The 27,701-nt window shown below is 39.3% G+C and overlaps 1 protein-coding gene across 7 annotated transcripts in view; it reads left to right on the plus strand.

The window, feature by feature from the left end:
* Window positions 1-27,701, plus strand: part of CAST (calpastatin) — a 59,852-nt gene that overhangs the window by 21,810 nt on the left and 10,341 nt on the right. For 6 of the 7 annotated variants that reach the window (XR_774428.1, XR_774429.1, XM_010568770.1 and 3 more), the window contains 20 exons: window positions 8,201-8,260; window positions 12,484-12,534; window positions 12,860-12,916; window positions 13,083-13,199; window positions 14,794-14,880; window positions 15,386-15,487; window positions 16,271-16,351; window positions 16,449-16,502; window positions 17,069-17,164; window positions 17,312-17,407; window positions 18,122-18,220; window positions 19,358-19,441; window positions 20,427-20,474; window positions 22,996-23,100; window positions 23,399-23,500; window positions 24,195-24,296; window positions 25,354-25,437; window positions 26,172-26,219; window positions 26,389-26,484; window positions 27,054-27,152. Coding sequence is in view for 5 of the 7 variants with exons in the window: in XM_010568770.1 (XP_010567072.1) it covers window positions 8,240-8,260; window positions 12,484-12,534; window positions 12,860-12,916; window positions 13,083-13,199; window positions 14,794-14,880; window positions 15,386-15,487; window positions 16,271-16,351; window positions 16,449-16,502; window positions 17,069-17,164; window positions 17,312-17,407; window positions 18,122-18,220; window positions 19,358-19,441; window positions 20,427-20,474; window positions 22,996-23,100; window positions 23,399-23,500; window positions 24,195-24,296; window positions 25,354-25,437; window positions 26,172-26,219; window positions 26,389-26,484; window positions 27,054-27,152 (1,629 nt within the window). In the remaining 2 variants the exon portion in view is untranslated. Of the gene's footprint in view, window positions 1-5,029; window positions 5,105-8,200; window positions 8,261-12,483; window positions 12,535-12,859; window positions 12,917-13,082; window positions 13,200-14,793; window positions 14,881-15,385; window positions 15,488-16,270; window positions 16,352-16,448; window positions 16,503-17,068; window positions 17,165-17,311; window positions 17,408-18,121; window positions 18,221-19,357; window positions 19,442-20,426; window positions 20,475-22,995; window positions 23,101-23,398; window positions 23,501-24,194; window positions 24,297-25,353; window positions 25,438-26,171; window positions 26,220-26,388; window positions 26,485-27,053; window positions 27,153-27,701 lie in introns of all 7 variants that reach the window. The other variant, XM_010568767.1, reaches the window with a different exon arrangement.

Genomic DNA, 27,701 nt, shown 5'->3' on the forward strand with positions numbered 1-27,701 from the left:
AAAAGAAGCACCAACATAATCCTACTATTTGTTATTAGTTTTACTGTCATTTAGGAGGAGAGCATATGTGAAGGTTGAAGGTTGTCAGATAGCAAAGCCACTCCAGGAGCGCTCCAGAGATCGTGCTTCAGACAGGAATGATGTCCTGATGAGGCTCTCCTGATGGTTGAGTTCTGTGCGTAGTCCTCCAGCCACTCATGTCCTCGCACACCGGCCCTTCCCCAGTCTGTACCAAGAGTCATGGTGCAGTTTCGTTTTGATGCCTAGCAAACTTACCTGCTGAGGTTTGTCTGCCCTTGGCAGATGAATGTACTTCAGCTCCACTTCATTTTCTTCTTCACGTTTGCTCTGAACTGAGAGTGCATATTGGAACAGAACAATACTATTTCCAAGTTTCTTAGCTCTAAAGGGGAGTCAGCTTATCTCTAAAATTACTGTTGTTGTTATCTTTGACAAGTTGTGGAAATTTAAACTATTATTATAGTAATAGTTTTTACATATTTTTAGGTTATTTTCACGCCAGCTGAGTTTATGAATGTTAAAAGCACAGGAAGCACCCCTAGAGATACGGGGGTTTTTTGTTGTTGCTTTGGGTTTTTTTTAAGATAGATATTTAAAATCATGGGTACTGAAGAACTGAAGCACAGAAACATGAATTCAACAAACTATTGAAATGAATCTCCATGCTTACATATAAAAATCCTGTTTGGTATGGTTTGCTTTATGGCAACCAGTGCAACGTTGGGGGGCTTTGCTAAGTTACGGCTGCAGTGAGCTCAGTGACATCACAGTAACAACACTAGCAAAGAATTTTGGGTTTAATTAGAATTCAGCTACAGAAAAAGTAACTGTCCTCCAAGGATTTTTTTTCCCACCCCCTCTCAGTAGCTGGCATGGGCACTAGGCTTTGTTTATGACATGCAGCGTTTGTGAATTTCAGCAGTGATAGTAGGCTTTAGAAATGAAAGAGGCATGCTGGTAGTCACATGTGGCAAAGTCATTCGAAATTGCTGTGTAAATTGTTCAGGAAAGAAATCGTGTTGATTACTTCTACAAATAAACTCATCACAACAGTGTTGTCCCACAAGTGGGGTTAGGTACCTGGTATGCAATAAGCCAGTCTTACAGAGCCGAGATATTTATTTATTTTTTGTTTGCGCAAAGATGGGTGCTAGGAGATAGTTCCACAAAGCTAGCACACCACATCAAAGAACTGTAATGTATTTATCCTGTTACATGATTAGTAAAAACCTGCCTAAATTTACATTCATTGGTTAGTAGTCACCATCTCATCTACTATTGATTAGTGTCCTGGTTTCGGCTGGGAGAGAGTTAATTTTATTTCTAGTAGCTAGTATAGTGCTATGTTTTGGCTTTAGGATGAGAAGAATGTTGATACCACACTGAAGTTTTCAGTTGTTGCTAAGTTATGTTTAGTCTAAAGTCAGGGATTTTTCAACTTCTGATGCCCAGCCAGCAAGAAGGCTGGAGGGGCACAAGAAGTTGGGAGGGGACACAGCCAGGACCCAAACTGGCCAAAGGGGTCTTCCATACCATGTGGTGTCATGCCCAGTATATAGACTGGGGGTAGTTCGCTGGGGATGGGGTGCAGATCACTGCTCGGGAACTGACTGGGCATTGGTTGGCGAATGGTGAGCAATTGCATTGTGCATCACTTGTTTTGTATATTGCAATTCTTTTGTTATCATTGTCATTTTATTATTGTTATTATTTTCTTCCTTTCTGTTCTGTTAAACTGTTCTTTTCTCAACCCATGAGTTTTACTATTTTTGTCCCTGATTCTCTTCCCCCATCCCACTGGGTAGGGGGGGAAGTGAGTGAGTGTCTGCATGGTGCTTAGTTGCTGGCTGGGGTTAAACCATGACAGTTAGTTATGTATCAATTAGCCTTGCTTGCTTTGTAAATTAGCAAGCATGCTCCTTGAAGGTGTGTGGGGGCAAGTTCTTCCAGCCTGGAATTAAGTTGGTGGTTGCGATCTCCCCCTGCTGCCTTTACTTTTCCCCCAGTTCATGCTTCTTTGGCAATCATCCGGCCTTTGGCGCCTTCTGGAGCAGGATGTTTCCTTCTTATCAGTCTTCAGTTCCTCTTCTAAATAAATGCATTATTTAGACAGAGTAACCAGGCCTACACACTGAAGCTACTGATTAATGGTCATCCTAAATCAAGCAGTGTCACTACGACCTAGGCATTAACCAACATATGGCTTTGCTTAGTTTACATTTTAGCTAAAATCAGATTGCAAAATAGTATTGGGCAACTATTCAGACAACTATTCAGCAGCATTTCCACATAAAATACTCTCAATGCTAAACTATATAAATTACCCAGACTACAACAGGACAACATAGCGGCATATATAGTAGAAATGTTTTATGTATATATACCAGTGTCTGAATAATATACAGGTACTAACTGAAGACCTGCATCTTGCTATTCCATTTCATTAGATTTTTAATATTAAACCTCCAAAAAATTAACTGAGAGCCTGAAATCTGGGAAAGAAGATTTTTGTGTTGATTGTGTGTGGGTTTTTTATCTTTCTCTTAAAAAGGTGTTGTTTTTCTTAACAACTTAATAGCGGAACTATGTATAAGAACAGTAATTACAAAATAATTGGGTATTTCTGGAATTACTTGGGATAGAAAATTACACATAAACACTCAAATGTGTAAGTTTTAACTCAGCTATTATCGGTACTGTAATAATAAAATTTATATAAAGAGGTAGTATCAGTGCTACATTTTTTTCCAGTTTTAAATCACTGCATATCTTAGCTGCTGTGTAACTTTAAATATATATGTTTATATATATTTTTATATATATATTTGTACATATACACACAGAGAGATGTAAGCTCAGATTGTGTCTTGCAGCTCCACTTGGTGAATGGAAAATTAATAGAATTGTGTTTATGCCATGGATCGCAGTATTGATTATTCAGCGTGGATGTTTTTGGAAGACTGTGTGTTGCTTTGCTCACAGTGTTATGAAGTACACTGTGAGACGCTGGAATGGCCTCTCAGTGTCATCCTTGCCCTACCTTCTGCCTGCTGACAGCCTTTGAATGTCTGATGGGGAGAGAGTTGCATAGCCATTACCACGTGCCATCAAAGCAAGTGAGAGATTTAACCTGTAACAGCTCAAGTGGGCTTTGAGCAACCTGGTCTAGTGGAAGGTGTCCCGGCCCATGGCAGGGGGGCTGGAACTAGATGATCTTTAAGGTCCCTTCCAACCCAAACCATTCTGTGAGATTCTATGCAGTAGTACTTTACACTTAAGTGAAATAATCCTTATTTTTCACCACAGTTCTCTAAAGAGCAATTGCTGCCTATGTCTTACAAACACTGTTAATTAAAGCTTAGTAACAGAAGCATTCATGTAAAGAAGCAACCATTCGTAATGAGGCAGATTAGGTTTTGCCTTGCATTACACAGCTGTATTGAAGTAACCCTGTAAGTTAGTAATGCTGAAATAACAAAGTTGATGTTAGCTTTAAGCCTGAGAAGCAATCCCAACTCATTCATATGTCAGGTATGTAAGCCCAAAAGAGTACTCAGGTGGCTCTTCAGTCCTGTGTCCTAGACTGAATACAGCTAGATCACTCAGTAAATATTTATATAAGCTGGGCCAAAGGCTGGCAGGGCTGGAAATGCCTGGTTCATCTAGGTAGCCTCTGCCACGGAGTGACTCTTCACACAGGAAGGAAGATCTTTGAGCTCTCACTTGAGAGGTTCTTTGCTATAGAATAAGCCACTTTCTTCTTCTCTTCCTGTTTTCTTGGCCCCCTGCCCAGAGGACAAAACATGAGGTGCTGACTGGCTTTTTCTGTCACTAAGTCCCTCACTTTTTCTTTTTTTTTTTTTTCCTAACCCTGTCCTCAGATCTTTCTTCATTCGTCTGTACTGCAGTGTGATGGCCAAAACTGTCCTAGCACTTGACCTAGAGAAGCTCAAGCCAAAAAGATGGAAAGTTATTCCTGTGTTTTACATTTATATTTATGTTGTCACAGTAACAGATTTTTAACTCTGATTCCTCTTTCCTTGGTTGTTTTTGGCAAGAGTATCTCGGCCTGTGGCATTGTGACCTTATGTGTTTTTGTCAGTATTGCTGCCTGCTTAGCTTTTGGGGTTTTGTGTTGTTGCATCTGATCTCCTTCAACCTACCACCAGCCTGTTGGAGGTCCCTTCAGGAACTCCCTGAAATGTTCAGGCTGGAAGCTGGCTGAAAGCAAGATGGTAACCCAGTGTTACACACTTACTTCCCTGTTTCATTCGAGCAAATGTCACCTCAAGTACTGTCAGAAGTTGCAGTGACAGGATGTCGTCCTCTGGAAGTCCATTCGTTCTTACCCACCAGACTTATTTCCATGTTTGAGTGTATTGAGTGTTGTGTTGTCTTTACCTGCTTTATTCTTGAGCAATCTGTTGATACTTACTTATTCTTTTGTTATCATCTAAATGTGTCTGTATTGTTTGCTTGGTAAACATTTTCAGTATCTCTTCTGTTTTTGAAAGTAGCGGATTGCTGCGTTGTGCTCCTTTCTAAGGGTGGGCAATGACCTTCCTCAGTCTGATTAATCTTCTCCATGAATTTCCAAAATTTATAGTTTTAGTTGATGATAGCTCTCGCTACATTGCATATGGAGTGGTTTCAGTGATTTTCAGCTTTCTGTAACCGAGAGCTCTCACAGATTTCTTCACCTGCTGTTTTCTTTTTCCAAAGGATGTTTGCATCCAATTCTCTGAACAGTTAAACTTATTTTCTTTTGATGTTTGTCACCTTTACTTTCTTTTTCTTCTCCTGTTGCACTTTCCCTTTTACTTCCAGATTTCTGAGGTACCTGCAGTGAGACTAGATAGCCAATTTTTGGTAGGCTCTTTTGTTTTGTTTTACTTTACTAACCCACTTTTTGGCTTTTGTGACTGTTCTCTCTCAACAGTAGCATGAAGACTGTCCCACTAATTTGAAAAATTAGTTTCTAAGGGCATTCATTCTCTTACCAAATTAGATCCCAGGTGTCTTCATCTGCCCTTCCTGGAAAGCCATCCTCTAACTCATGGACAAGAGCACCTGAGATCCGTTGGTCAGTTCCTGTGCTTGTCTGTCTGTCTGTGCTTGTCCTGCCTGCTGAGTGGGCTGGTGAGAACACGGGCTGTGACCCTGCAGCCGTCATGCTGCCTGTCAGCCCTGCTAGCAGGTTGGGGTAATTAACAGGTACCAGTCTTCGCTTCACCAGTGTTAACCTGTAACCTCTTCTCTGAGCCCCTTCTGTGCTGGTCGTGGGGATCTCGTGCTGTCAGTGGGTTCCTCTGCAGGCAGCACCTCCATGTGTTCCCTGCTGGTGAGCTCCATGTGGTCCTGGATGCTTTGCCGTGGATTTTCCCTCCTGTCCCTTTCTGAAGAGCCGTGCAGCAGCCGTCCCCCAGGCCGGGACCCCCAGCTGCCCGTTCGCTCGCAGGGGACCTTCCCCATGGGTCAGGACCGGGGCTGGCACGGCATCCTTCACCACCCGTACCTCTGTCCGGGCAGGACCCACGGGGGTGCAGCCGCTGGAGGAACAGGCGTCGGCACCAATGACGCTTGTTTTTCCATCTGCTGTCAGCTCTGCCCTCCGGTGCACGACAAAAAATTTCCTCTCTCTGTGGGAGCACCTGCCTGGCTTTCTCTGCCGAGGCCCAGCCTCCAAGGCGAGTTGAACTCTCCCTGTTCTTGCTTTTCTGTTTGGCAGCGTAGCCCTTTTGCGAGGGGGTGTTTGGCCCAGGCTGCGGCAGGGGTTTGCCACCCGTGGGTGCAAGCAGGGTGTGCCTGCCCGGGACAGCCGTGGCGGGAGCTGTGCGTCAGGCAGTTATTATGCTGGTTGCTAGGCAGCTTTTTAATATTTACCTCCACGCCTGACACACGTCCGTGTGTTGCTTCGCCCTTTCTGCGGTCCGACTGTTGGCCTGCAGCACATGCAGCCGGTTAACAGCTGGGCATGGCTGGCCATGGCGCACAGCCCTCAGAAGAGGAAAACCAGAACAACCCGTTGTAAAAAGAAGTCCCCTAGAGTCAGGCTGGTGTTGACAGGCGGTGTGGTGTCTACCAAACGAGGGGTTGGACCTTGGCAGCTTCTTATGCTGTCAGTATGCGAGGCTCAGCGTGGTTGCAGACCCCGCACGCTAAAGGGCTTGGAAGGACAAGGGCCGCCTTCTTTGTTGTACTGGCTCTTTTGGGGGAGAGAGTGGAAAATCAGAGGCCTTGAATATTGCAGAACTCGGGCAAAAAGTGCTGTAAATGAAGCGAGGCACACCATGCCCCCGAGGGAGCCAGACGGTCACAGTGGTGCAGCAGTGCCTGCTCCCATAAAGGTGGTCTGCCGGAGGGTCCCACTTCCCCCCTCCAGCTTCCCAGCATGGGGTTTTGTTTCCCTAAATCAACCCTGAGTGTTTACGGGGAGGGTGGCTTGGCATTCTCCATAGCCACTAATCAGCAGCCATGCATTAAACAGTTTTCTATCCCCAAACTACTGTTCTTCCTCCACAAGCATTTAAACTCCTCATCTCTTAGTTTCTGCTAGTTACTGCCATCCAGCTGGACAGGCTAGAAAGAAGCAGCAGCTGGTTTCTTTGGGAGGTTTTCACTGATCTCTGCAGGTTGTAGCGGTGCTGCTGTGCTGGAAATTGAGAGAGTTTTTCAGTGTATTGTAAGAAAAATGGTTTGGTAGGAGTTTTCTGAGCAGAGGTAGGGAGAAGGGCTCAGGTAAATGTGTTTTTATTAAATGGACAGGGACTAGGGTGACTAATGTGAAGGTGTAGAATAGATACCTACTTCTTAGTCATGTAGAAGGAATTCAGATTAATTTCATGGAGAAGAAAGATAAAGGAAAAACTATTAAAGAGCAAATTAAGAAAAATATGGTGTTGCCTACAGATTACCTGGTGGTGGTAGTGGAAATACATAAAAAGGTTGTTCAAAACCTTTTGTTCCCTGTCCTGATGTAGGAGGCTCTGTACATCCTGCGTACGTCTCCACCTGTACAAAAGTTCCCGTCTATTACTTAGTCAGTCTATACATATATACATATATGGAAGCAGATATCATTTGCTTATATTTCTGTAGTGTGACAATTGCACATTCTCTCTAGTACATATTTAGAGTAGTCAAACCTCTTACTAAGGTGTGCAAGATACCAGATACGCTGGCGGGGAGAGCGTGCTGTCATCATCATAATGTACCTTTTAAATTCTGTACAACTTTTATCTTATTGTTGGGAAAGGCTTGTACTATGAAAAGTTACGGAAATGAGAAAATTTTCCATGTGGAAGTAAGAAGTCACCCTAGGTATGGAATAGTAACACAGCTTCTGAGTTCATTCAGACAATGTGTTTTCATACAGCAAGCGGCATGGTAAACATGAAGAGAAAATCTAGAAAAATCGATAACAACACTGTTCATTTAAATGTAAACTGTCAATGTGTTGCTGTGATTGAGATGGCAAATACAGCTTTGAGCAGAGGAACATGAAGCAGGAGTAGAGAGGTAGTATTACATCTGCATCAAGTATTTATGACACAATTAGAATATTCATTTCTAGGCTTTGAAGTTTGATACAGTCACAGCAAAATTAAAACATGCTGTTCTCAGATTAACACCACTGAAGATAGGAAAACAGACCGTGTCATTTGCAGCTTTTCCAAAAGGGTCGCATGGTATCTAGAAACACTTGTGTGTGTGTTATGTACAGATTAATTGTTCCTTTTTATGTCAAAATATTTGAGTTTGCTAATTTAGTATTAAATAATTCGTATGACAAACTAGTAAATCCAAAAGTACAGTTTTTGTTGCAAAGAAAAGAAGAAATGTGGACAAATCCTGCACAGTAACTATATGTGCTTCAGTATGAGAGCAGCATTTGAGTTTGTATTGATCCTTGATATGAAATTTGCTTTCAGTACATGTCAGAGAAACAAAATAATGTTGTGAGAAGATCTATGGACTTTATGTTGTCAAAATCTACATACATGTATTGTAGAAATACAGGCAAGACAGAAGATCTAAAGTCATAACTCTAATTTTCTGTAATACTTTATTCTTAGTTTTTAGCTGGTTAACTAATGAATTCAGGTTGCTTATGCTTGCTTAATAGAAGTATGTCTAACAAAGGTGAAATTAATTAATTTGCCTTTTTTTTTTCTCTCAGAAGCAGTCCCCCTCTGCGGATGAATCAAAACCACAAATTATGAAGCCATCTGAAACAAAGGTATGAATTCTTGAGAAACTCATGCTTGCAGTTAAGCACAAATAAATGAAGCAATGGAGGGGGTTTTTTTAACACTTTGATACTGAGTAACTTTACTTTGCATATTTCTTGTCTGCAGCTTAGTTTCCTCTTCAAAAAATATCTAAGAAATGCTATACAATGCACTCAGAGGATTTTATGACAGCAATAAGAAAAATTTTAATTAAAATTTCTAATTTTAGCTCAGTCACACTTTGTGACATGTTTATAGCTCCCCCCAGTGTAATTAGAGGGTTATTTACCTAATGATAATTTTTCACATATTCAGAGAATTCAGGGCAAGTTTCAGCTTTCAGTTTACGTACAATTGCATCTTCTCATTCATCTCATATCTTTGCCTGTCTGACAGCTTCCTTTCCTTTGTCCTTTACGCTTGTTCTGTCTTATGACTAGAACTTCTTTAGTGTTGAAGCTGTGTCATCAATCATGTACTTTACATGTTAGAAGAGAGTCATAATCCTCCCTTACGCCGCTGTTGCCTAACAGAATTTACGTATATTATTTAAACAAATGATTACTGATTCTCTCCCTCTTTCATTTTCCATAATTGTCACAGTGAAACCAACAAAAATACTGAATACCAAACTAGACCCGCAGGGACTTGTGCAGTGGTAAAAGTTAGGACTGCCTGCACCTTGTGTAAATATGAATAAAGGAACGCATAGAGTAGTGAGGTTAGTAGAGGCCTCTGGAGATCATCCAGTCCAGCCCTCCAGTCCAGGCAGAGCCAGCTCTGCAGGTAAATCAGACTGCTCAAGGCCTTGCCAGACAAACTTTGAACACCTGCAGGTGCGGATTGCGCAACATCTCTGGGTAGCCAGTTCGGGTGTTTGGTCACCTTCATTATGATGATTTTTTTTTTTTTCCTTTTATCAAATGGAAGGTTCCTTTGCTACAACTTGTATCTGTTGCCTCTTGTCATTTTAGCATGCATCTCTGGAGACAGCCTAGCTCCATCTTCTCTGTATTTGAAGTTAGCTGTTAAACTCGCCTCAACCTTGTAAAAACCCTTTTCCTCCATGCATGCATGTAAGACTTAGACTTGTAGCAGCGAGGTGGCCAACAATTAAACCTTTTCCATTTGTGCACGATCATCATTACTTATAAATGAAGGTATCTGCAAGTCTCCAGTTTCATCTTCCTGGTACATTTGTGAGCAAACTCATTTGTATCATGTTTGTTACTGTTGCTGTTCTCCATATGGTTTAACCCAGACAGCTATCTAAAAATCGTTATGGTCTTTCCCTACCTGAAATTTGAAATAACTCAGAAGAATGTGGTGAATTTCTGATCAGATCTTTAAAACTGGTAGTTTTCAAGATGAGATAGAAAGAGAGCAGAGGCATACTTCAGCGCTGTGAGACTTGGTAAACACAAATCCCTTTGAAACAATGTCCTGCATTTGCATGTGTAAGACAATATTTTCTTTTACTGTCTGTTGCATTATTAATGTCTTTGTCCTGCTGGATTAAGCAAGACATCTGCATTTTGACAGTAGCCTTCTTTGAAAAGAAGTAAGGTTGCTGAGTCACTTCCATTTCTAGTCCTAAATTTCTTGCAAATTAACAACTCTTTCCTAATTGCCTGCTATAACCATGTCTCATTTGTCTTAGAATCTCTCTATTGTGCAACTACTCTTAAACATGCTCTGGACCCCTCTAGCATTCAGTTCTGTGTATGTGAATCCTGTGTCTCAACCCTCAGTATTATGCCCATCCAAGAAAGCTGTGAGTTACTGCAGCAGAGGAAGGAACGTGGAACTTCTTGTTTTATAGGCAAAGCCTATAAGTGGAAAGCTTGGAGGCCCAGGTTGGAGAGCAGGCACCCTGTGGCTTTTGCTGGAGGAATGGAGGAAGCAGGGTGCTGCCCCTGTCCTGGCCCCCCCCCCCCCAAAAAAAAATTCCCATTCAGCTTTCTTCCTTTTGCACGCATTTGTGCAACTGCAGTGTAAACTAGGGAACTAGTTAAAAAATATTTTTCTTTTCCAGGCTATTTTCAGCTTCTGGAGTCAGTTTAAAATGTGGCCTCTCAGATAGTGGCAGGTGGAAGCAGGCAGTAGAAGGGGAGGTGGAACATCTTTTCCTCCGTAGGATTTTGGCGTATGCTGTAAAGTGATGCTATGGCTTCAGGCTGTGGCTGCTCACAACTGACTCTGTTTAAAGGATGACTGAATGTATGGTCTCATACTAAAATTGTTGGTTTGACTTGCTGGTAATAAATTTTTTTATTGGATTTGAACTTTGTTATTGCTAAAAGCCGTATCTAAATAGATGTGTTTGTGTTTGTATGTGAGAGCATGTGTGTGTTCGTGATCACATGTTTTAATGTGGCCTTAGCATCCTCATGTGTGTGCAAGTCTTGAATCAAAGCATTGCCCATATGAGTCCATATATTCTTCAGCTTTGTCATAGATAAATTCACAGTATGAGCAATTCTGCACATTTTAAAAAACATACAAGAAAATGAATAATGCATAGCGTACACAAAAAAATACATTAAGTATTTAGTAAAATCATATTTACAATATATTTTTTAAAAAAAAGGCATGCAGTTGCTAATAACTAGTTTGATAGGCTGAGAACTTGAATTTATGTTCTGTACAGCTGTTGTTGGGTGTTGACAGAAATGCGAGTAAATACATTTTATTGTCCTGCAAAAAAGGTGTGTGTACTTTTCTTCCAAAAAGCACATAAGGAATTTGTGCAGAAGTGGCAGCATTTAAAGTATGACTGAACCTGAAAAGTACTGTATTTTAATCAGGGTAGATGTCAAGAGAAAATCCCAAGGGGGGAATCTGAGTAGTCAAGTGATTTTTTTCTTTAATTTTTTTTTTCATTCCCTCCCACCACTGCTTTGGAGTTTGGGAAATTTTTGTCCTCCCTCTATCAATAGTTTACCTGTTGTGACTTACTTGTGTGTGGTATTGTGTTTTTTACTGTGGTCTACAGCTCTGAGACCTTTGCCAAGCTTATGCCTGGGCATCTACGTTTTTATGCATGTTCAGGATTTCCCAACCAAGTGTCTGTGGTTCAGTGAGTGGTTGTGAATACTTGCATAACAAATGGTAAACAAATTTAGGAAATTTCTCGACGTGGTCAGCTAGCAAACAGAAGCTGGATATATCTGAATGGTAATTAATGTTTGGCGGCTGAAATTAAAACATTACAAAGCAATGAAAGAATTTAAATTACTGCCTAATAGTTGGGGGGTTTTTTTGGTTGTTCACTGACTTTCAATAGGCTACCAGGGGAAAGAAACCTATTGTCTCTTGGTAACTTTAAATATGCTCAGTGTATTAGGTAGGAGGAGATAAGGGAGGCTTCCGTCCGTGGCTGCTTATTTCCTAAGTAGAGTTCAAAACTTCTCTGCTGCAGGTGGACAGAGCGCAAGGAGACACGGCACTGGTGTCCCCTGCAGGCTCCAGAGGAGGCGCAGGGATGTCAGCCCCAGTGGGGGAAAGGGCCCCGGCTTCAGGGTCTGCATCTCCCACTGTGCACTCTGTGCACCCAGTGCTGTTCTGGCAGATCAAATCATGCTCCCCTGGCTGGGTCCGTGTGCTCCCCTGGCCGTGCAGCGGCCAGAGCTGCTGAGGCTCATGCAGTAGGCAACAGCCTGCTCTTTGGCATCTCTAGATGACTTTCCAGTAGCCACATTGGCGCTTTTTGTGTTAATCGTAGCACAGTTGAAGTAGCAATGGCAAGAAAAAATAGTAAGAAAAAATATGGTGAGGAGGCTGGCATTTTCATTTCTCTTTCTTCTTATAAAATACAACTCTAATTTTTCAGTGTTTGTTCTTACATGTTTCTCCTAGTAGTAATTTATTGCTTACTGTATTTTGACTTGAGGTGAATCACAGGAATCAGTTTTGTGGCATGGCTGCAGAAAATTTTCAGGTGTAGATCAAACTGTTCATTACATTTGTTTAATATCTTACTTCCCTCTCTTTTTGATCCTTCATATGAGGAGTGTGTGTGCGTGTTTGCACACGTTTCAGTGCTCTTCGATCACTGGAGTGGAGGTGTGTGCCAGGATGTTGTAAACTGCAGGATCAAAGCACTGTATATTAGTTACATAGCATGAGTGCTCACGAGTGTGAGCCTGTCCAATATTATTCTTTATATAAGCCAACCCTTTAGAAATAACTAAGCATATTAATCTCTGAATATATGTTGCTTATATTTCAGTCCACACCAACAACCAAAACAGAATCTGGAAAAGACACCCAGTCAACCAAGGTAAATACTTACCTTTCACAAGTTGTACTTTGGCCTTCGATTAACTTTGAAAAAAGAGGCTAAACTCTTTGCTACTACTGTGCCACATGAAACTGCCATGTAATTAGTAACACACCTGCGTGCAAAAGAGCTAGTTTCTGACTGGTGTGGAAATGCAGTGTTTGAGGGGAACAGTCAGACTGCTTTATTGCTTCACCACAGCTCAAGAAGTGTTAATGTTAACCATCTTTAAATGTCTTGTGCTTGTTTGAACTAGTGTAGATCATGTTCCATAGCATTGAATAGTGGTAAGGGTAAATGGTCTCAATTTTTTATTTTATGACAGCCAACAGACTCTCAAAATAAACAGCCATCTGAAGAGATGCAAAAGGAACCCAGTGGTGTAAGTTTTTTTTCTCTCCCCCCCTTTTTTTTTGTAAGGGCTTCTTGTGGTATTTTTCTTCTTTCTTTATTTCTTTTATTTAAAAAAAATAAATTAAAAAACAAACCAAACAAAGCCAGCCCATAAGTATTTCAGTATCTAATGGTAATAGTTTATCTCTACACAGGCAAAAAGCCAAACCTCACCTTCTGTGACAACAACTTCTAAACCAAAGAATAAAGGAGAAGTAATTACAACTCAAGCTGACCAGCCTCCACAAGCAACCTCCATAGAGACAGCAAAGGTATAGTAGAAGTACAAATCCAGTTTTTATTATGTTATTGTAGGTGTTAGAAATCCATGTCAAGACAGATTCTTATGCTGAATATTGTAAAGTGAGAATGAGCCCCCAAAAATCACAATGTAGAAAAGCTTAAAAGCTGTCCTGTGTTTAAAGGTGTGTATGACAGACCACCTTGTGGTAGTTTAAAATCTGGGACATAGAAACTTAACATTTTACCTACTAATTAACTTAAACAACATCCTGAATATACCACTTTCAGCTCACCCAGGACAGCATTAATGGATAAGCATCAACTGCAGATAGAGCTGCCCAGCCAGGTGGTATTAGTAGTTTGTGCTGGTTGTTTGGTGATCCTGATGTGCATCCATCTCTTGTTGTCTTCTCCATACATCTGTTTTCATTGTCCAACACACTCTGGCTGTTAGCCAAGCAAGAGATACTAAGATTATTACAATTGTGGGCCCATTCCCTTGTGTTATGTGTTTGGGTCTCCTCTGTTATTCATGCAAGCTTTTGGCAAGTTCCTTGCAGGTACATGGGTGTAATTGGTTCTCTGTCAGTCTCCTCCCTTGCCCCTTCACTACAGAAGGTAAGCAGAAGGGACTGTCTGGTCAGTCAAGCAAATGTATGGTTTATATGAGCATTGCCATCATGGAGCTCCTTCACCTGTGGACTTTCAGGCATGTTTGTAGTAGGAATGTTGGCTCCAAATGCAGCAGGTCAGCGGGTTATCCGTTTGCAGTAGGGCAGCCCATATGCCCTGACTGCAAGACTCTGAAAAAAAAGTGGGAAGAGAAAGGTTGGGGAAAAAGTTGGGGAGGAGTCATTTCAGAGGGACAAGCTGGAGCAAAAGTGTGTAGTAGAGTCAGGAACTGTATCTTTCGGTCTTCTGGTCGCACGTGTCTGGGTGACAAGGCCAGAGTAACATGAAGGACCCCTGCAGCTCTGCTAGAACCCACTTCTTTTGCAGTAAATGAGAATGCAGTAATGCAGAAGTCTGCATTTTGTATTGGTGATGCTCCTCCACCTAACTCCATGAAGCAGCTTTTCACCCTGTGTATTTGAGCAGTATTTGCTGCTGGTGTTAATGGTGTATTGAGAACTATCGGGTATAAATGGAAGCTTTCAAAAGAGACTTGGAAGGGGCCTCATAGTCTTTCTGCACTGCAGATTTCTTTTACTGGCAAAGTAAAAGGAAGACGTGGAGTACTTAAAATAGCATGCTTTCTTTCTCACAGCAAAATCACACCTGGAGACAGATTGCAGGTAGATGGGAGCTTGCTCTGCCCAAACTTCTGGATGTGGTGCAGGTGCATTAGCCAGCTGCTGAGTCAAAAAAAATATGTGTGGCCTCAGAGCTGGATGTTTTCATCTGGGCTCAGTATCATGCAAGCTGCAGCTACTCAACTCCCAGACCACTCAGCCAGTATGCAGAACGAGCTTATCATTTTTATTCAAAGTGTAGATGGAGAGGGACAATAGATATGCATGCTTGAGTATTGAACATCCCTGTTTTACTTTGTTTTATCTCTAGAATTTTTAACACAGGGCCATATAATAAAGCTGTCTCTTAATTTTTCTCTTACTTCTCCAGCCTAAGTCTGAGAAGATGTCTGTAGCGGCTGGTGCAGGCACAGCTGGTGCAAGTGTGGTTGCTGCAGTTGATAAGTCAAGTACTGAGGTTGGTAAACACAGTCCCAGGCAAATGCTTCCCTCATAAAAATGTCTCAGAGAGTGTTTCTCTCTCTGAAACACTTCAGTTTCAGAAAAAAAATAAATTGGTAACTGCTGAAGTATTGCTACTTAGTAGTTATGTATAGTGGTGAAGGACTATCCGAAAGAATAGGTAACAAACTAGTGGCGGGTCATTTGTGTTTTGTCAAATAGGACTTGTTTATAATCACTTTTACCAAAACTAGCATAAAATTAATTACTTTTTATCTTCAGTTATGTTTGTATGCATGTATATCAGCTGGTATATAAATACAAATGGTCTTGTTACTGACACTGGGGAACAAGTTTAAAAACAGTTCTCACTGAAAAATTTGGCAGGTGCAGGACCTACTGAAAGAGAGCTTTTGGTTTGGTTTCCAGGAGTTTTCTACAGATTCACCAGATGATTCAGATTTTTTTTTTTTTTCTTTGTACAGCATGAAAAAATCTATAATGGTTTGCTTACTTTTTAGCCTGGTATGGATGAGTCGGCACTAGATAGCCTAATAGATACCCTTGGTGGACCTGAAGAAGATGTGCCTACTAGTCCTGTTTATACTGGTCCAGAAGTTACGGTATTTTATATTTTTAATTTTTATTTTTTAGAACATTATCTCTAAAATATGTCTGTAGTTGCTGACTCCTACATTGATCCAGTATTTGTCGCTTTGGTCTGCTAAGAGGTAGAATAGCGTTTGCACAGTTGCATTTTAGCGTTGTTTTCAGTAATACAGAAATGATACAGCTATGTATGTATTGCAGTAGAAAACAGTAAAGTGTTAACAAAGAAAGTTTTTTGCTTTTTGAACTGACTTCCAAGCATGATCTCCAATGGATTTACAAAAAGCAGTGATGAAGGTATAAGAGAGTGTAAATAACCTAGGAGATTTCATTTCTACTTGAGAAAGCGTAAAACATTGAGAATTTGGGGAAGAATGCATACTTTTCTGAGTTAGAACGGGAGAGGAACAGATGAAGGATTAAGATTACAAGCTCAATGCCTCAGTGCAGTACTCAGCTGTGATAAAAATTTTGGAATTTATAAATATTTAAAATTCAGTCTAGGTACAGCCATACATTCTATGGTCTGAGACTCTGAAATGGCTTATGTTAATGCAGAAGGAATCTGGCAATGGAGATGCAGTTTTGCTGGACGACATGCACTGTTGAAGTCTGGATGCATGTACGTGACACTGGGTTCTGAAAGACATTGTATAGCCATGGTCCAGGATTGGCCCTCTGACCTAGCCAACGCTTGCATTTTCTTTCCAGAAGCATCACTGTAGATAGCTCTACATTAGAAATTTCTGTCAATAAGCAAGAGTACAAAAACATTCACGTGTGCATTCTTTTCATAGGAAGATATATCTTCAAGATACTTGGAAGAAATGGGTAAACGGGAAGGTAGTCTCCCTCCAGAGTATGTTAAATTGTTGAAGGTTAGTGAGTTAAAAAAAAATTACTCTTCATGCATGTTTTCTTTCATATTGTATGGTTTTTGCTTCCCATTTACTATGAAATTAATTCTTGTTTTAGAGCAAAGGGGATGGCAAAGATGGAGTCCCACCAAAAGCAGATGAACGAGATGAAGTAAGACTTACTTTTTTATATTGGAAGGTGAAAATAACCCAGTTATCACTGAATTCCTAGGAAAATTTAAATGTCACTTGTCTTCCAAAAATCCCAGGAAGTGGGAGAGGGCTGTGGGGTGCCGGATAACATAGATACTGATAAAACTAAATAGAACTTGGCACAGATGTTTTTAATAAAGAAGTAGGAATTTTCAGGACACTGACTGAAGCTGGAACAAGTCAAATAGATGCACATAGAGATAATAATAACAAAGGGAAGAAATAGTAGCTGTGTATGCAGGGGTCTCTTTGTAATATCTTTAGCAAAGATGACTTGAATTTCTATGCTTAGAAAGAGAATTCTGTAAGCCAGCTTAATTTTACTGTTTATAAGCTTAACATATAAAAATGAAAGCTTATCTGAAAAATTAATTGACGAGTGAGGGGAAAATACCTTTGTTTTTTCTGTGCTTATGAGGTCATTGTGTGAGTAAGCATGGAGCACATTCAGATTTTAAACCAAGTTTGACAGCTTTGATTTTTGAACTTTAATAGTCGTAACTGAGTTTGTGTTTTCTTGCTCAGAAACCAATGACAGATGATGAGCTTGCAGAGGCCCTGTCTTCTGACTTTACCTGTAGTACTGCTTCTGTTGAAGAAAAGAAGACAGGTCTGACAGAGGTATCGATATTTTTCTTGCCATTGCATGCCTTTATTGCAATGAAACATTACCATTATTGTCTTAATACTTCACTTTAAAATGATCTTGACAATTTTCCCCTTCTTTTTATTTTTGCAAATTTGCCTGTAATTTCATATATCTTCTAGAAACCGAGTAAGGAAGGAGAAATTGTGCAAGCACAAGCAGCAAGTTCAGTCAAGACCTCAGTTCCTCCTAAGGAGAAGAAAACAAAATCAAAAGAGGTATACATAGTAATTCTTTGACTAGTCAACTTCTAATTAAAATATACAACCACATGTCGCATTTTATGTGTGCCTAATCTTGTAAAGATGCTCATCATCCTCATTTTCTGTTGTAAATCCTGTTTATCGTAGAAAGTGTAGGAATAATAGGAATTGCCATTGCTCAGACTCTGCTGTACCTTAAAGATCTGGCCTTTGTGGATCAGATGATTTTCCTTCTGCATTCTTCTGCAGAATAACTGTGGTTCTTCTGACTAGAGACAGTTGAGTAGAAAAATATATGTGTTTTCTTAGCTATGAGAGGTACGTTTAAAACTTGGATATGATGTAATTTTCTCATGTTTTACAAACCTTTCTTTTTTCCGATGTAGAGAGCAAGTGTGACCTTACACTTTCTGGGTTTGCCATGTCAAAGCATATGCAATTATGTTATGTGGTACTGTGCACTTTTTTGCTTTTCTGGTTTTTTTTTGTTTTTTTTTTCCTTTTCCTCCCTCTGTAAGAGGAGATATGTCTTGATTAGACTGTACTAATCGTATCACATAATTTGCTGTATTCTGCAATGTGATGTTAAGGAAATCAGGTACAGCCAAACAGAAATTACCAGTCTGGTGCTGACTATTAACTTCATATACTGTATAAAAGATAAGTAAGATAAAACCTGTGTCAGTTTCAAGAAATAATGACATGATTTGCATATTATCTTAAATACAGGAAATTAAAGATGATGCAATGGAAGCTCTTCTTGATACTCTTGGTGGACCTGAACCTGAACCTGAAGAAGATCCTACCCCTGTTGTAGAGGTGTCAGAGGTATAATCTTACTCCTTTTTACAGCAGCTTTCAGACTTTCCCATGGAATCCAGACTACTCTTTATTAGATAGTGTACAAATGTGTAAAATAATATCAAAGGCCTAAGGAACGTCTTGAGTCTTACCTGATTAAGAAAATTAAGAAATGAAGAAATCCTGAGTGGGTATGGGTAGAATAGAATATGGTAAAATGGTCTGGAAAATGATAAGCATTTCATTTGGCTATACAAGCATACATACATACACCTTTCCTTGTGTTAGCTATAGTTGCTCTGTTTCTTTCCGCAAGCACTGGGTACAATTTATAGCGAGCTTTTGTTTTGCACGTATTTGATGTTTGATTTTTAATTAACTTTTTGGGGGTTTTAGTGCATGTACTCCTTTCTCCATCAGACCCCATTACCTTTCTAATTTGGGTCTTGCCTTTTGCTGTGTCTTGTAAGACTTTTTTTCTTCAACAGCTAGATTTTAACAGTAGCCCTGTTTTTGCATGTTAAACTTTTAGTTCTGCAAACTCTGCCTATAAGCCTACTAATACCAGTTATTTTCCCCTGTGTTCAGTTACAGCTTAGAGAAAACAAATGACAGGGAAATAGTAGAAAATCATTTGTTGCCGAGGGAAGATGTTGGAGCTCAATTTTGACAATAAAAGAGCACGTTGTATTGGAGATTTAGTCAGTCTGGGCCTTCAGATAACTTGGTGGATGGATTGCTTTATGAAGGAGGTCCAGAGAATTAAAAGCTGTGTTTCAGTAGCAGTGATGGAGAAAGAGAGAGAATTATGGCTTGTATAATCCAAGTAATGAAATCCAAGGAAAACTGAGGATTTTGTACACCCCAAAAATTCTGAAAGTACCTGCCACAAAGTTACGGCTCTAAATAGCGTCCACAGGTTTTTTAGAATTTAAAATAATATAGCCATATTCACATATGGTACTGATTCTTAAACCATGGTGATTTTACCACAGAAATTTGATATGAAGAAATTGAGGAATTTTAATATCTTGATATATGGAATAATTTTATCTGATGCTGGTACTTCTTCAGACAGTACGCTGAAGAATCTTGATAGTGAAGTTGAATGTAATTCGAGGTTTTATTTTAATTTTTCTAAGTGATTTTTTTTGTTCTTTTAAGGCAAAAGCTAAAGAGAGAAAAGAAAAAAAAGCTGGGGAACGTGATGATACAATACCTCCAGAATACAGGTTAACACCAGAGTTGGTAAGTTTTTCATATCTCCATTGCTTTGTAAATAGGGCACTATATCTGATACTTTCTTTCATCACAGAGAGGGAGAGAACGTGGGGAAAACAAGCAAAACTAGTATTTAATCAGTGGCTTTCTCCTGTTGGTGATTTTTGTGTCTCTAGTTTCCTTCCCTTCCCTTGTGGGTGTGACTGGGTTTTTCAGGTATTCTGAGCAAAGATCTGATCTTCCCAGGTCACACATTCCTTCTCCAAGAGTGGTGTTAGTTGTTTCTGATACTAAACCTCAGTGTTGTAAAATCCATCCCTTTACAGAAGTGCCGTTGGGTATCACTTTGTAATGTAACCTTGAAACACTGTTGTAAAATGGTATGAAAATTACACTCATTTTTTAAGACCATCACTTCAAGTGATGGAGATTTGTTCAAAGTTAAGCAAAACAACAGTAGAACTGAAGTTCATAAAGTCCATAAAGTTCAGAATTTAAAGTTTTTGTGATGGTTGTTAGTATAACTGATGTTAGCAAGGTTGCTATATAAACTGGCCTTGCTGGAGCTGAATATTAACATTCTGTTTTGAAAGGAGCAGTTTTACCCCTCTTTTTAAAATAGATTTCAAGACTGCCTGACTACAGACCAGGGATTTAACCCCTTATTTGTTCAAGTCCAAAAGTTTGTCTTTTGCACTCAAAGCTTGTTTTACTACTGGATGAATTCCTGCTGGTTTACTATGGAATTAATTCCTGCCACATATTGATACTGATAGGAATGAACACTTTTTGGTCTCTTGGCCCATTTGTTCTGTGCTGACATCACATGTGCTTTTTTTATCCACTTACCTGGCCATGTAAGAATTCCCCATGTTTAGGGGAATTCCTGTTACTGTGTCACTGATTTAATCTTGTGTGTATCGTTTATTTTATATTGTTTTGCTGGTGATTATGGAGTATGGCATTTCTTATAACAATGGAAAAATGTCAATAATACTTACTTTACTTTTAGGATAAAGATGGAAAACCAATATTGCCAAAGCCTGAAGAAAAACCTAAGGTTAGAAAACTGACAGTATTGTAGAAGTGTGAATAGATACCCTGTTTTCTCCCTCTTTGTCATCACTTCTCTCTGTGCCATTATGTAAGTCTCGTGGTCTGCTTGTGTGTTTACTTCCTTGCACAAAAGCTGCTGATCTGAAGTGTCAGGTGAAGATTGGTTTTTTTGAAATTCACTGGCTGTGAATTAAGAGCTCATAGTAAGAAAAAGGTTTAGAGATTACCAAGACAGGAGAGAGTTACAGAAATGACTGCTGACACAAAGAAAAGCTGTATGGGGAGTTAGTGTAAGGTATTGCATAGAACTCAGTTGGAGCTATTGAAGGACAGAGAGGCGAGGCAGGAAAATCTTCTGTTTTCTTAACAGTTTCCTCTCATTAGTCATCAAATATAAAGGAACACAACTGGAAAGAAGGAAGAAGCTGCTGTGGACATTTTCCTAATCACAAAGAACAACTTGGACTTTGCAAAAAGTATCCATTGTGGCCTAGAAAGTGCAAGATAGAATGAAAAGATTGAAAGAGAAAGTTAGAAAGGTTGATTTAAAATGCAGAGAAAGAAAGAAAAAATTAGGAAAAGCAAAGGAACTGTGCACTGAAGAAACTGAGGGCTTCACTTTGGACATACTGTCAGTTGAGGAGTGTTGCCAAAATTGGAAAAGTACAGAAAACCTCCATTCTTCTGAAACAAGTGTGAAGGTCAGGACCAATCTGAGCAAGCATGACGCTGTGCCTTTTTAGCAGAAATGTGAAGTCATTTGTGTTATTCAAGCTTGAAATATGGAGGAACGCAAAGGCAGTGATGAAAAGACTTTATGTCTCTAAAATTTGTGTGTCAGGTCTTAGACATGCAGTCATCTTGAGTGGGTGATATATGAGAACTGTACAGAAGGAACACCTGCCAAGCATGTCATAAGGAAAAAAATAGAGAGCAGCTACGCTCAGAGAGAACCAGGCACTAATGTTAGGAGACAAGCCTTTCTGTTTCACAGGGAGCACAAAAGAGATGACACAGAAAAAAAAAAGAAATGCTCCAGAAGAGGAATGTGGCATGAGTTAAGGGAGGTTGGTTCATAGTTTGACTAAAGTCCAGTACGAAACCAAAGCAGAAAATAAACTCAGAATCATGAGGTCTTATGCCAGAAGAATTAAGTGGTTGGTAGAAGAATAAGTATCCCTATCTTCTTCCACATCTATCAATCAGAGACACACATATAATTGAATAGTTGTTCCGTAAGTGATTTACAGGGGTACTGAAGTCATATGTTACAGTATTTTTCTCAGGCCTATGTCACTATTTATAATTTGAAGAAAGCGATTGTGAACAACATGTGTTTGCCAGTATTGCTGTGGTATCACCTGTAATTTAGAACTGTGAAACCAAAACCAGCAAAACAAAGAAGTTAGGTCAATGGCTGAAAAACCTTCATTCATTTACACTTCTTCCTTGATGCCTGGTGAATACAAAGTTCTTCTTCCTTCATGATTTCAACTGGAGTTTCTATTACTTTGGGCCCTGACTCAGCATACCCTTAAGCACATGCAGTGGCATTACTTTTGTGAAAAAAGTTATTATTGCCTAAATGCTTTTTTGATTTAGTGGTTGCAAGAGGAATTCAGATATTATGAAAAGTGAGGCCTTATGTGATGAGACATTTTATAAAGACTTAGGGGCACTAATCGACAAAGGAAGGGAAGTAGAAGGGAAAATAAGAGACTCTCATTTAGAAATGTCATTTTACATATGAATTTGACCAAATGAGCCCTAACCAATTAAGTTCCACGTAGCAAGTGAATGGCAATCACTGCTAGCAAAGATTTGAACATTTAGGTGTAAACAATAGTTTGAAAGATCCTAGGAGCTTTAGTAATAAGTCACAGAAGTTTATAGAACACATAGTACTAGATCACATAGTATCAACAGGTTGTAATAGATCACGCAGTCAGGACCTAAAACTGCAGTTTATTCACTTTTCCCTAAAACATGTGCAGTGAAAACCACTGAGTGTCAGCAGTCAGTGCACAAGCTAAGAGAACTTCCAGGTGACATTGCCTCTGAGGGAACTCTACTTCTGCTGGAAAAAAAAGAAATAAAATTAAAATGGGAGAATCATAATCTGATGGTGCTGCTTTCCACTACCAATATGTGATTGATACTTGAAGTATTATAAGAACATGATGCTGTTATAGTAAATACTATCTAGTAAATATTAGCATTCCTTTTTTTTTTCTCATTAAGAGGTTGTATTTACCTTTTCAGTAGCCCTGTAAACAGTATTGAACATAATGTTCTCTACATTATATTGACTTTTGGTAACAAAGCAACTGACTCATTCTGAAAAGTGGTTTTCTTAATTTTATGCACTGCAAAATTTGCTGGTTTGTTGCACATAAATGTGAAAGGTTATTTCGGTGTAGGCTACAGAAGTTTTCCTGCTTTCTGAGTAGTTGAAATATAATTCTTGAAAAAATAAATTAAAAACAGGCAGTGAGTCACCTGTACCACTTATGTCTTTTTTGCAGCCTTTGAGTGAATCAGATCTTGTTGATGAATTTTCAAAGGACTTTGCCTGCCCTGCACAGCCTGCAGTCCAATCCAAACCATCAAAGCCCAGCAGCACATCCAAAGTATGTCTTTCTACTTCACTGAAGATGCTAACACCTGATAGTTTTGCTAAGACTGGATAATGCTACTATTCTTTCAAGAAAAATATTTCCTTCTGTTTCTGTTCCCCCCCCCAGCCCCATTGTCTTCAGTGGAACATGCAGTATTAGCACTTAGTCTTTAATTGAGGGGCTTCTACCTTTAAATTTAGACTTTTCTGTCTTGTTTTGTACTGTATTTAAAAAAAAAAAGCTACTTAACAGGTATGTTTTGGGTTTCTCAGTGTATTCAATAAAATGCAGTAAAATTTTTCTGTTTCAGAAGCCTTCAGATCCTGTGTCTGCAAAAACTACTAAGGATGAAGTAGTCCCTCGTGCCACAGCTTGCACTGTGCAGTCTTCAGCTCCATCAGCTGTGTCTTCAGTGAGTAGTGTTAGCTGGAGCTAAAGGAAAACTCAGTGCTTCGTTTATGCAATGGTATAGCACATTTTCAAGATGCTTATTTTAGTATTGCATATTCTTCCTCCATAGAGGTAAGCCACAAAGGCTGAGTGCTTTCCAAAAAAATCAGGTCAAGCACAAAGTGAACAAGGAAGGTCAGTGACCTTCTTAATAGAGGAAGTCAAACTAACAGTTCTTGTGGTCTACTCTAGCTTTTAATGCTCTAAAAGGGATGCTGTTTGTGAACATAAGAGATGCTTCAGGAAAAGACAAATTCTACCAGAAAATCATAATTGTTGTACTGAATGTTTTGGAAGATTGCATTAATGGCTGACATTCTTGCATGTCTTCTCAGAATATATATGCTTCTATTAAAAAACTAAAACAAACAAACAAACAACCCCCCTGTGGAACATTTTAGCTGTGAGTAAATTGTTAGAAAGGAGAAGCCTGTTTACAGAGCAACCTCTGTCAAAGTTTCCTTATGCTTTGAACTCAGCAGATCCCAAGTATGTGAAGACAATTAGGGAGAGAAGCATTACAGTTTTTTAGTTTACTTCTCAATTTTTACCTTAAGTAATGTGTGGGTGGCGGTGGTAATACATGAACAGGTTTCTTCAGCTGCAGCTGAACTCCAAACTAAGAATCGTTTTTTATTATATTGATACCCTTACAGGTTGGTCACGTGGCAGATGAAGCCCTGGAAGCCTTGTCCAGTAGCCTAGGAAAGAGGGAGCCTGATCCAGTTGAAAAGAAACCTGCTGTGGACAAAGTTAAGGTAGAGAAACAATCAGACCTCCAAAAATAGACTGTTAATGTAATTATCTTCAGCATTACTGTATTTCCTCAGGCTAGAAACAATCTAGAGATAATATTTTCACTTTTTTTAAAAAACAAAATTTCCTTGTGAAACCAGTTGTGTTCTGCTTAGGAAGTACTAGTAGGATTTTAACACAGTGAGTACCTTTTCTTAATAATTTTGCCTATTAACAGTACAGTAGTTCTCTCAGCTTCTGAAAACTGCATTTGTATAGTGTTTTACTGCTGAACCAAAGCAGAATTAACATGCACGTTAGAGGTAGCATACTGTATGGTCTTTTTTCAAAAGGAACCAAATTTATGATGAGTTGTTTAAATTAGGAATAATTCATAAAACTTTGGGTTTTGTCACTGATGCTGTTATTTTAACAGAGAGCCTCATAAGTAAGTCACTGAAATGTGTATATTCTGTCTAAGGGAATGCTGTTCATAGTCACAGTCTGAATGCCCCCATTTGCCACCCCAAACCATGGGCCAGATGATATTGACTAGAGCCAAAAATAGAAAGGACAGTTCTTCTGCTGGGCTGGAGCTCTATCAAACAAAAGTTCCCACAATTAGCTTTACTACCTTTTCTTAGTTGTCATCTTCCAACATAACTTGATGGGGGCTAGTCCTTTTTGAAGTTGGCTACTGATTTCTCTGTTCAGCCTTCCTTTGCATGCAGCCCAGATAGCTGTTGAGTGGATTTCACAAAAAATCAAGAATTAAGGCTCAGAGGTATAATGCTATTTTGTTATTGGTCCATGCTTGTCTATTTACTAAACTCTGTTGATCTTCGTTGAAATAGATGGAGCTACTTCTGACATACACAGGAAGAAACAGGCAGAGAAATGAAGGCTTTTTCAAGAGAAAAGGCTTTCTTTTAATTTTCATTAGATTTTCATCTGGTAGTTGGATTGAATTAGACTAATTGGAATCAGTAAACTGAAGACTTTGAAAGCTTGCTCATATGCATTTCTGTTGGGATGTAGTAATTTGTTTTTCTTAATACTACTTTTATTTTGCCTTCATAGGAGAAAGCCAAACAGGAACAACACAAAAAACTGGGTGAAGATGAAGAAACAATTCCTCCAGAGTACAGATTAACAGAAGCAAAAGTAATTTATTTAATGTCTTGTCTTAGTGTTACTTTCCTTTCATTCTTCAGAATATGTGGATGAAACTGAAACTCCATTTAATTTTGAAATGTTGATGTTTAGTTCAGCCATTTTTATAGTATATAAAAATTGCAGTTTATAGTTCCTGAATATCTGACATCTAGCATTAGATGCCTACATAGGCACAGAAGTGGTTTAGATGTAAGTACCTACACATGAATAATTTTGGCTGAGATCAGTGCACTGGAGTCTTTTTAGCTTTTTGTATTTTAGAACTTAATAAATTGTGATTGGTCAAAGCTGTTAAAAAACCAATGCTTCAAGGTGGTATCACCACACGACTCATTTGACATAAATGAGTTGCTTAGGTATGGCCAAGACTTGCACAACACCTGCCACAGCTGCCATTGTGAAAAGATACGGCCTTTGTGGACTCCGCATCCAGGAGTACTGTTACCAGTCTGGAAGTTGGGATTTTATTTATTGATTGTGCTATTTCCGTGGAAATTGAAACATGAAGTAGGGAAGCTCAGAATCCCACACACTGAACCACTTTTCAGCACTCAGATGTTCTTAAGTTACAGGACCTGGATTTTTTTAAAGGAACCCAGAGTAACAGCAGTAGATGCTAGAGATTATTAGATCCGTTGTTTAGTGAACACTCTCAGAGTACTTGTATTGCATGGTCATTTAAGGACTGCTTAGTTTAATATAAGGGGATTTTTGTTTTGTAGGATAAAGATGGGAAACCACTCTTACCAAAACCAGAAGAAAAGTTCCAGGTAAAAAAGTTAATATTCAGATAAATATTTCATTCATTAATTACTTACCCAAATGTCAGGAAGGTTTCCCAGTCTTCAGCTGAAAAATGGAGATAGAGTGTGTTACCTGCTCACTTTTTAATAGATGAAAAGGCTTAAAAGCCTCTTCTTTTTTTCTTTTTAATCATAGCCCATGAGTGAAAATGATCTTTTAGAGGGTTTGACAGAAGGATTTTCCTGTTCTCCGTCACCCTCTGCACCATTACCTACACCAACCGTAACAAAGGTGAGTATATGTGATTTCTGAAAATCTGTTTTATTTTCAAATTTTTTAAACAATCTTGATAATTTCTTTCCCTTAAAGTTTATGTAAAATTTCCTAAATAAAATTCAATAACTAAAAATTAAATAAGTATTTAATAAATAAGTAATTCTTGCAAGAAATTAATAGGAGAGCAGGACTTATTTAATAATAAGAAAAAAACTAAGTTAGTTGTCATATCTTTTTACCAGTTGCTTGCATAAGTAATGCTTTGGAGTTGAGAATTTTAGAAGTGTTACTTGGGAATATAGAGGGGCTTGGTGAAATCTTACCTCCTCTGAAGTCACATTAAACCTGCCTCTAACTTAAGCTGTGCCAAGGTTGAGATGGCAGACTGAATGTGAACAAATTGAGATGCGAAACAGTTGCAAAAGCTTCTCAGGGAGGGGTTTCAATCTGAAATAAGTAGAGCTTCTAGGAAAAATAAAGTCCTAGAAATAAACTGTATGGGCATTGCCTTTTTGATGCTTGGAATTTGATGCATATTTTTCTCTTAGTCCTTGTGTTATTAATAATGCTGTGTCTTGTTTCAGAAAACCAAGGAGGGTGAAAAGCCTGCAGATTCCTCAGACGTTATCTCTGCTGCAACAGTTTCTTCAGTGCACTCAGCAGCTCCTCTAGCTTCTACCTCAGTAAGCAACCTCTTCTGTAGATCCTGATCTCAAACTAAGAACTGACTAGTGAAGAGAGAGAGGAGCATGACCCGGCCAGTTTTACTAATATAGTCTGTTGCAAAGTTGAATAATTTATTGCTATCACTGGCTATTGGGGGGAGGAAAATGTTCCCTCTGGGGGTGAAAAAGTGTGAGTTTCTGGACACTTCATGTTCAACTGACTGCAAAGACTGGTGTGCCCATTTTGTCCGAGTTCTGCTCGCTGTCATGTTTCAGCCTGCCTTTGAAACCTCCTCACCTGTGCTTGGAAAAGGAAGTGCCCAGTCCTGTGCTGATTCCTCCAGAGTTACTGAGGACGTCAGACAATGTGTGCATTTCCTTGCTATGGGTTGATGCGGGTAGTTACCTATGTGCAAGTGGTTCCATTTTTAGGCTTGGGCCTTTAGCCGAACCACACCTTTCTTTTCCTGGTTAGGTAATGAGAACATTTAAAATAATAACAGTGTAGTCATTACTGTAGTGGCAAAGTCATCTTTTAAGCCTCTAAGAGGAGGAGTTCGAGGTTAA

This window comes from Haliaeetus leucocephalus, unplaced genomic scaffold (genome assembly GCF_000737465.1).
Source record: "Haliaeetus leucocephalus isolate CR32 unplaced genomic scaffold, Haliaeetus_leucocephalus-4.0 Scaffold255, whole genome shotgun sequence".
Taxonomy (NCBI): domain Eukaryota; kingdom Metazoa; phylum Chordata; class Aves; order Accipitriformes; family Accipitridae; genus Haliaeetus; species Haliaeetus leucocephalus.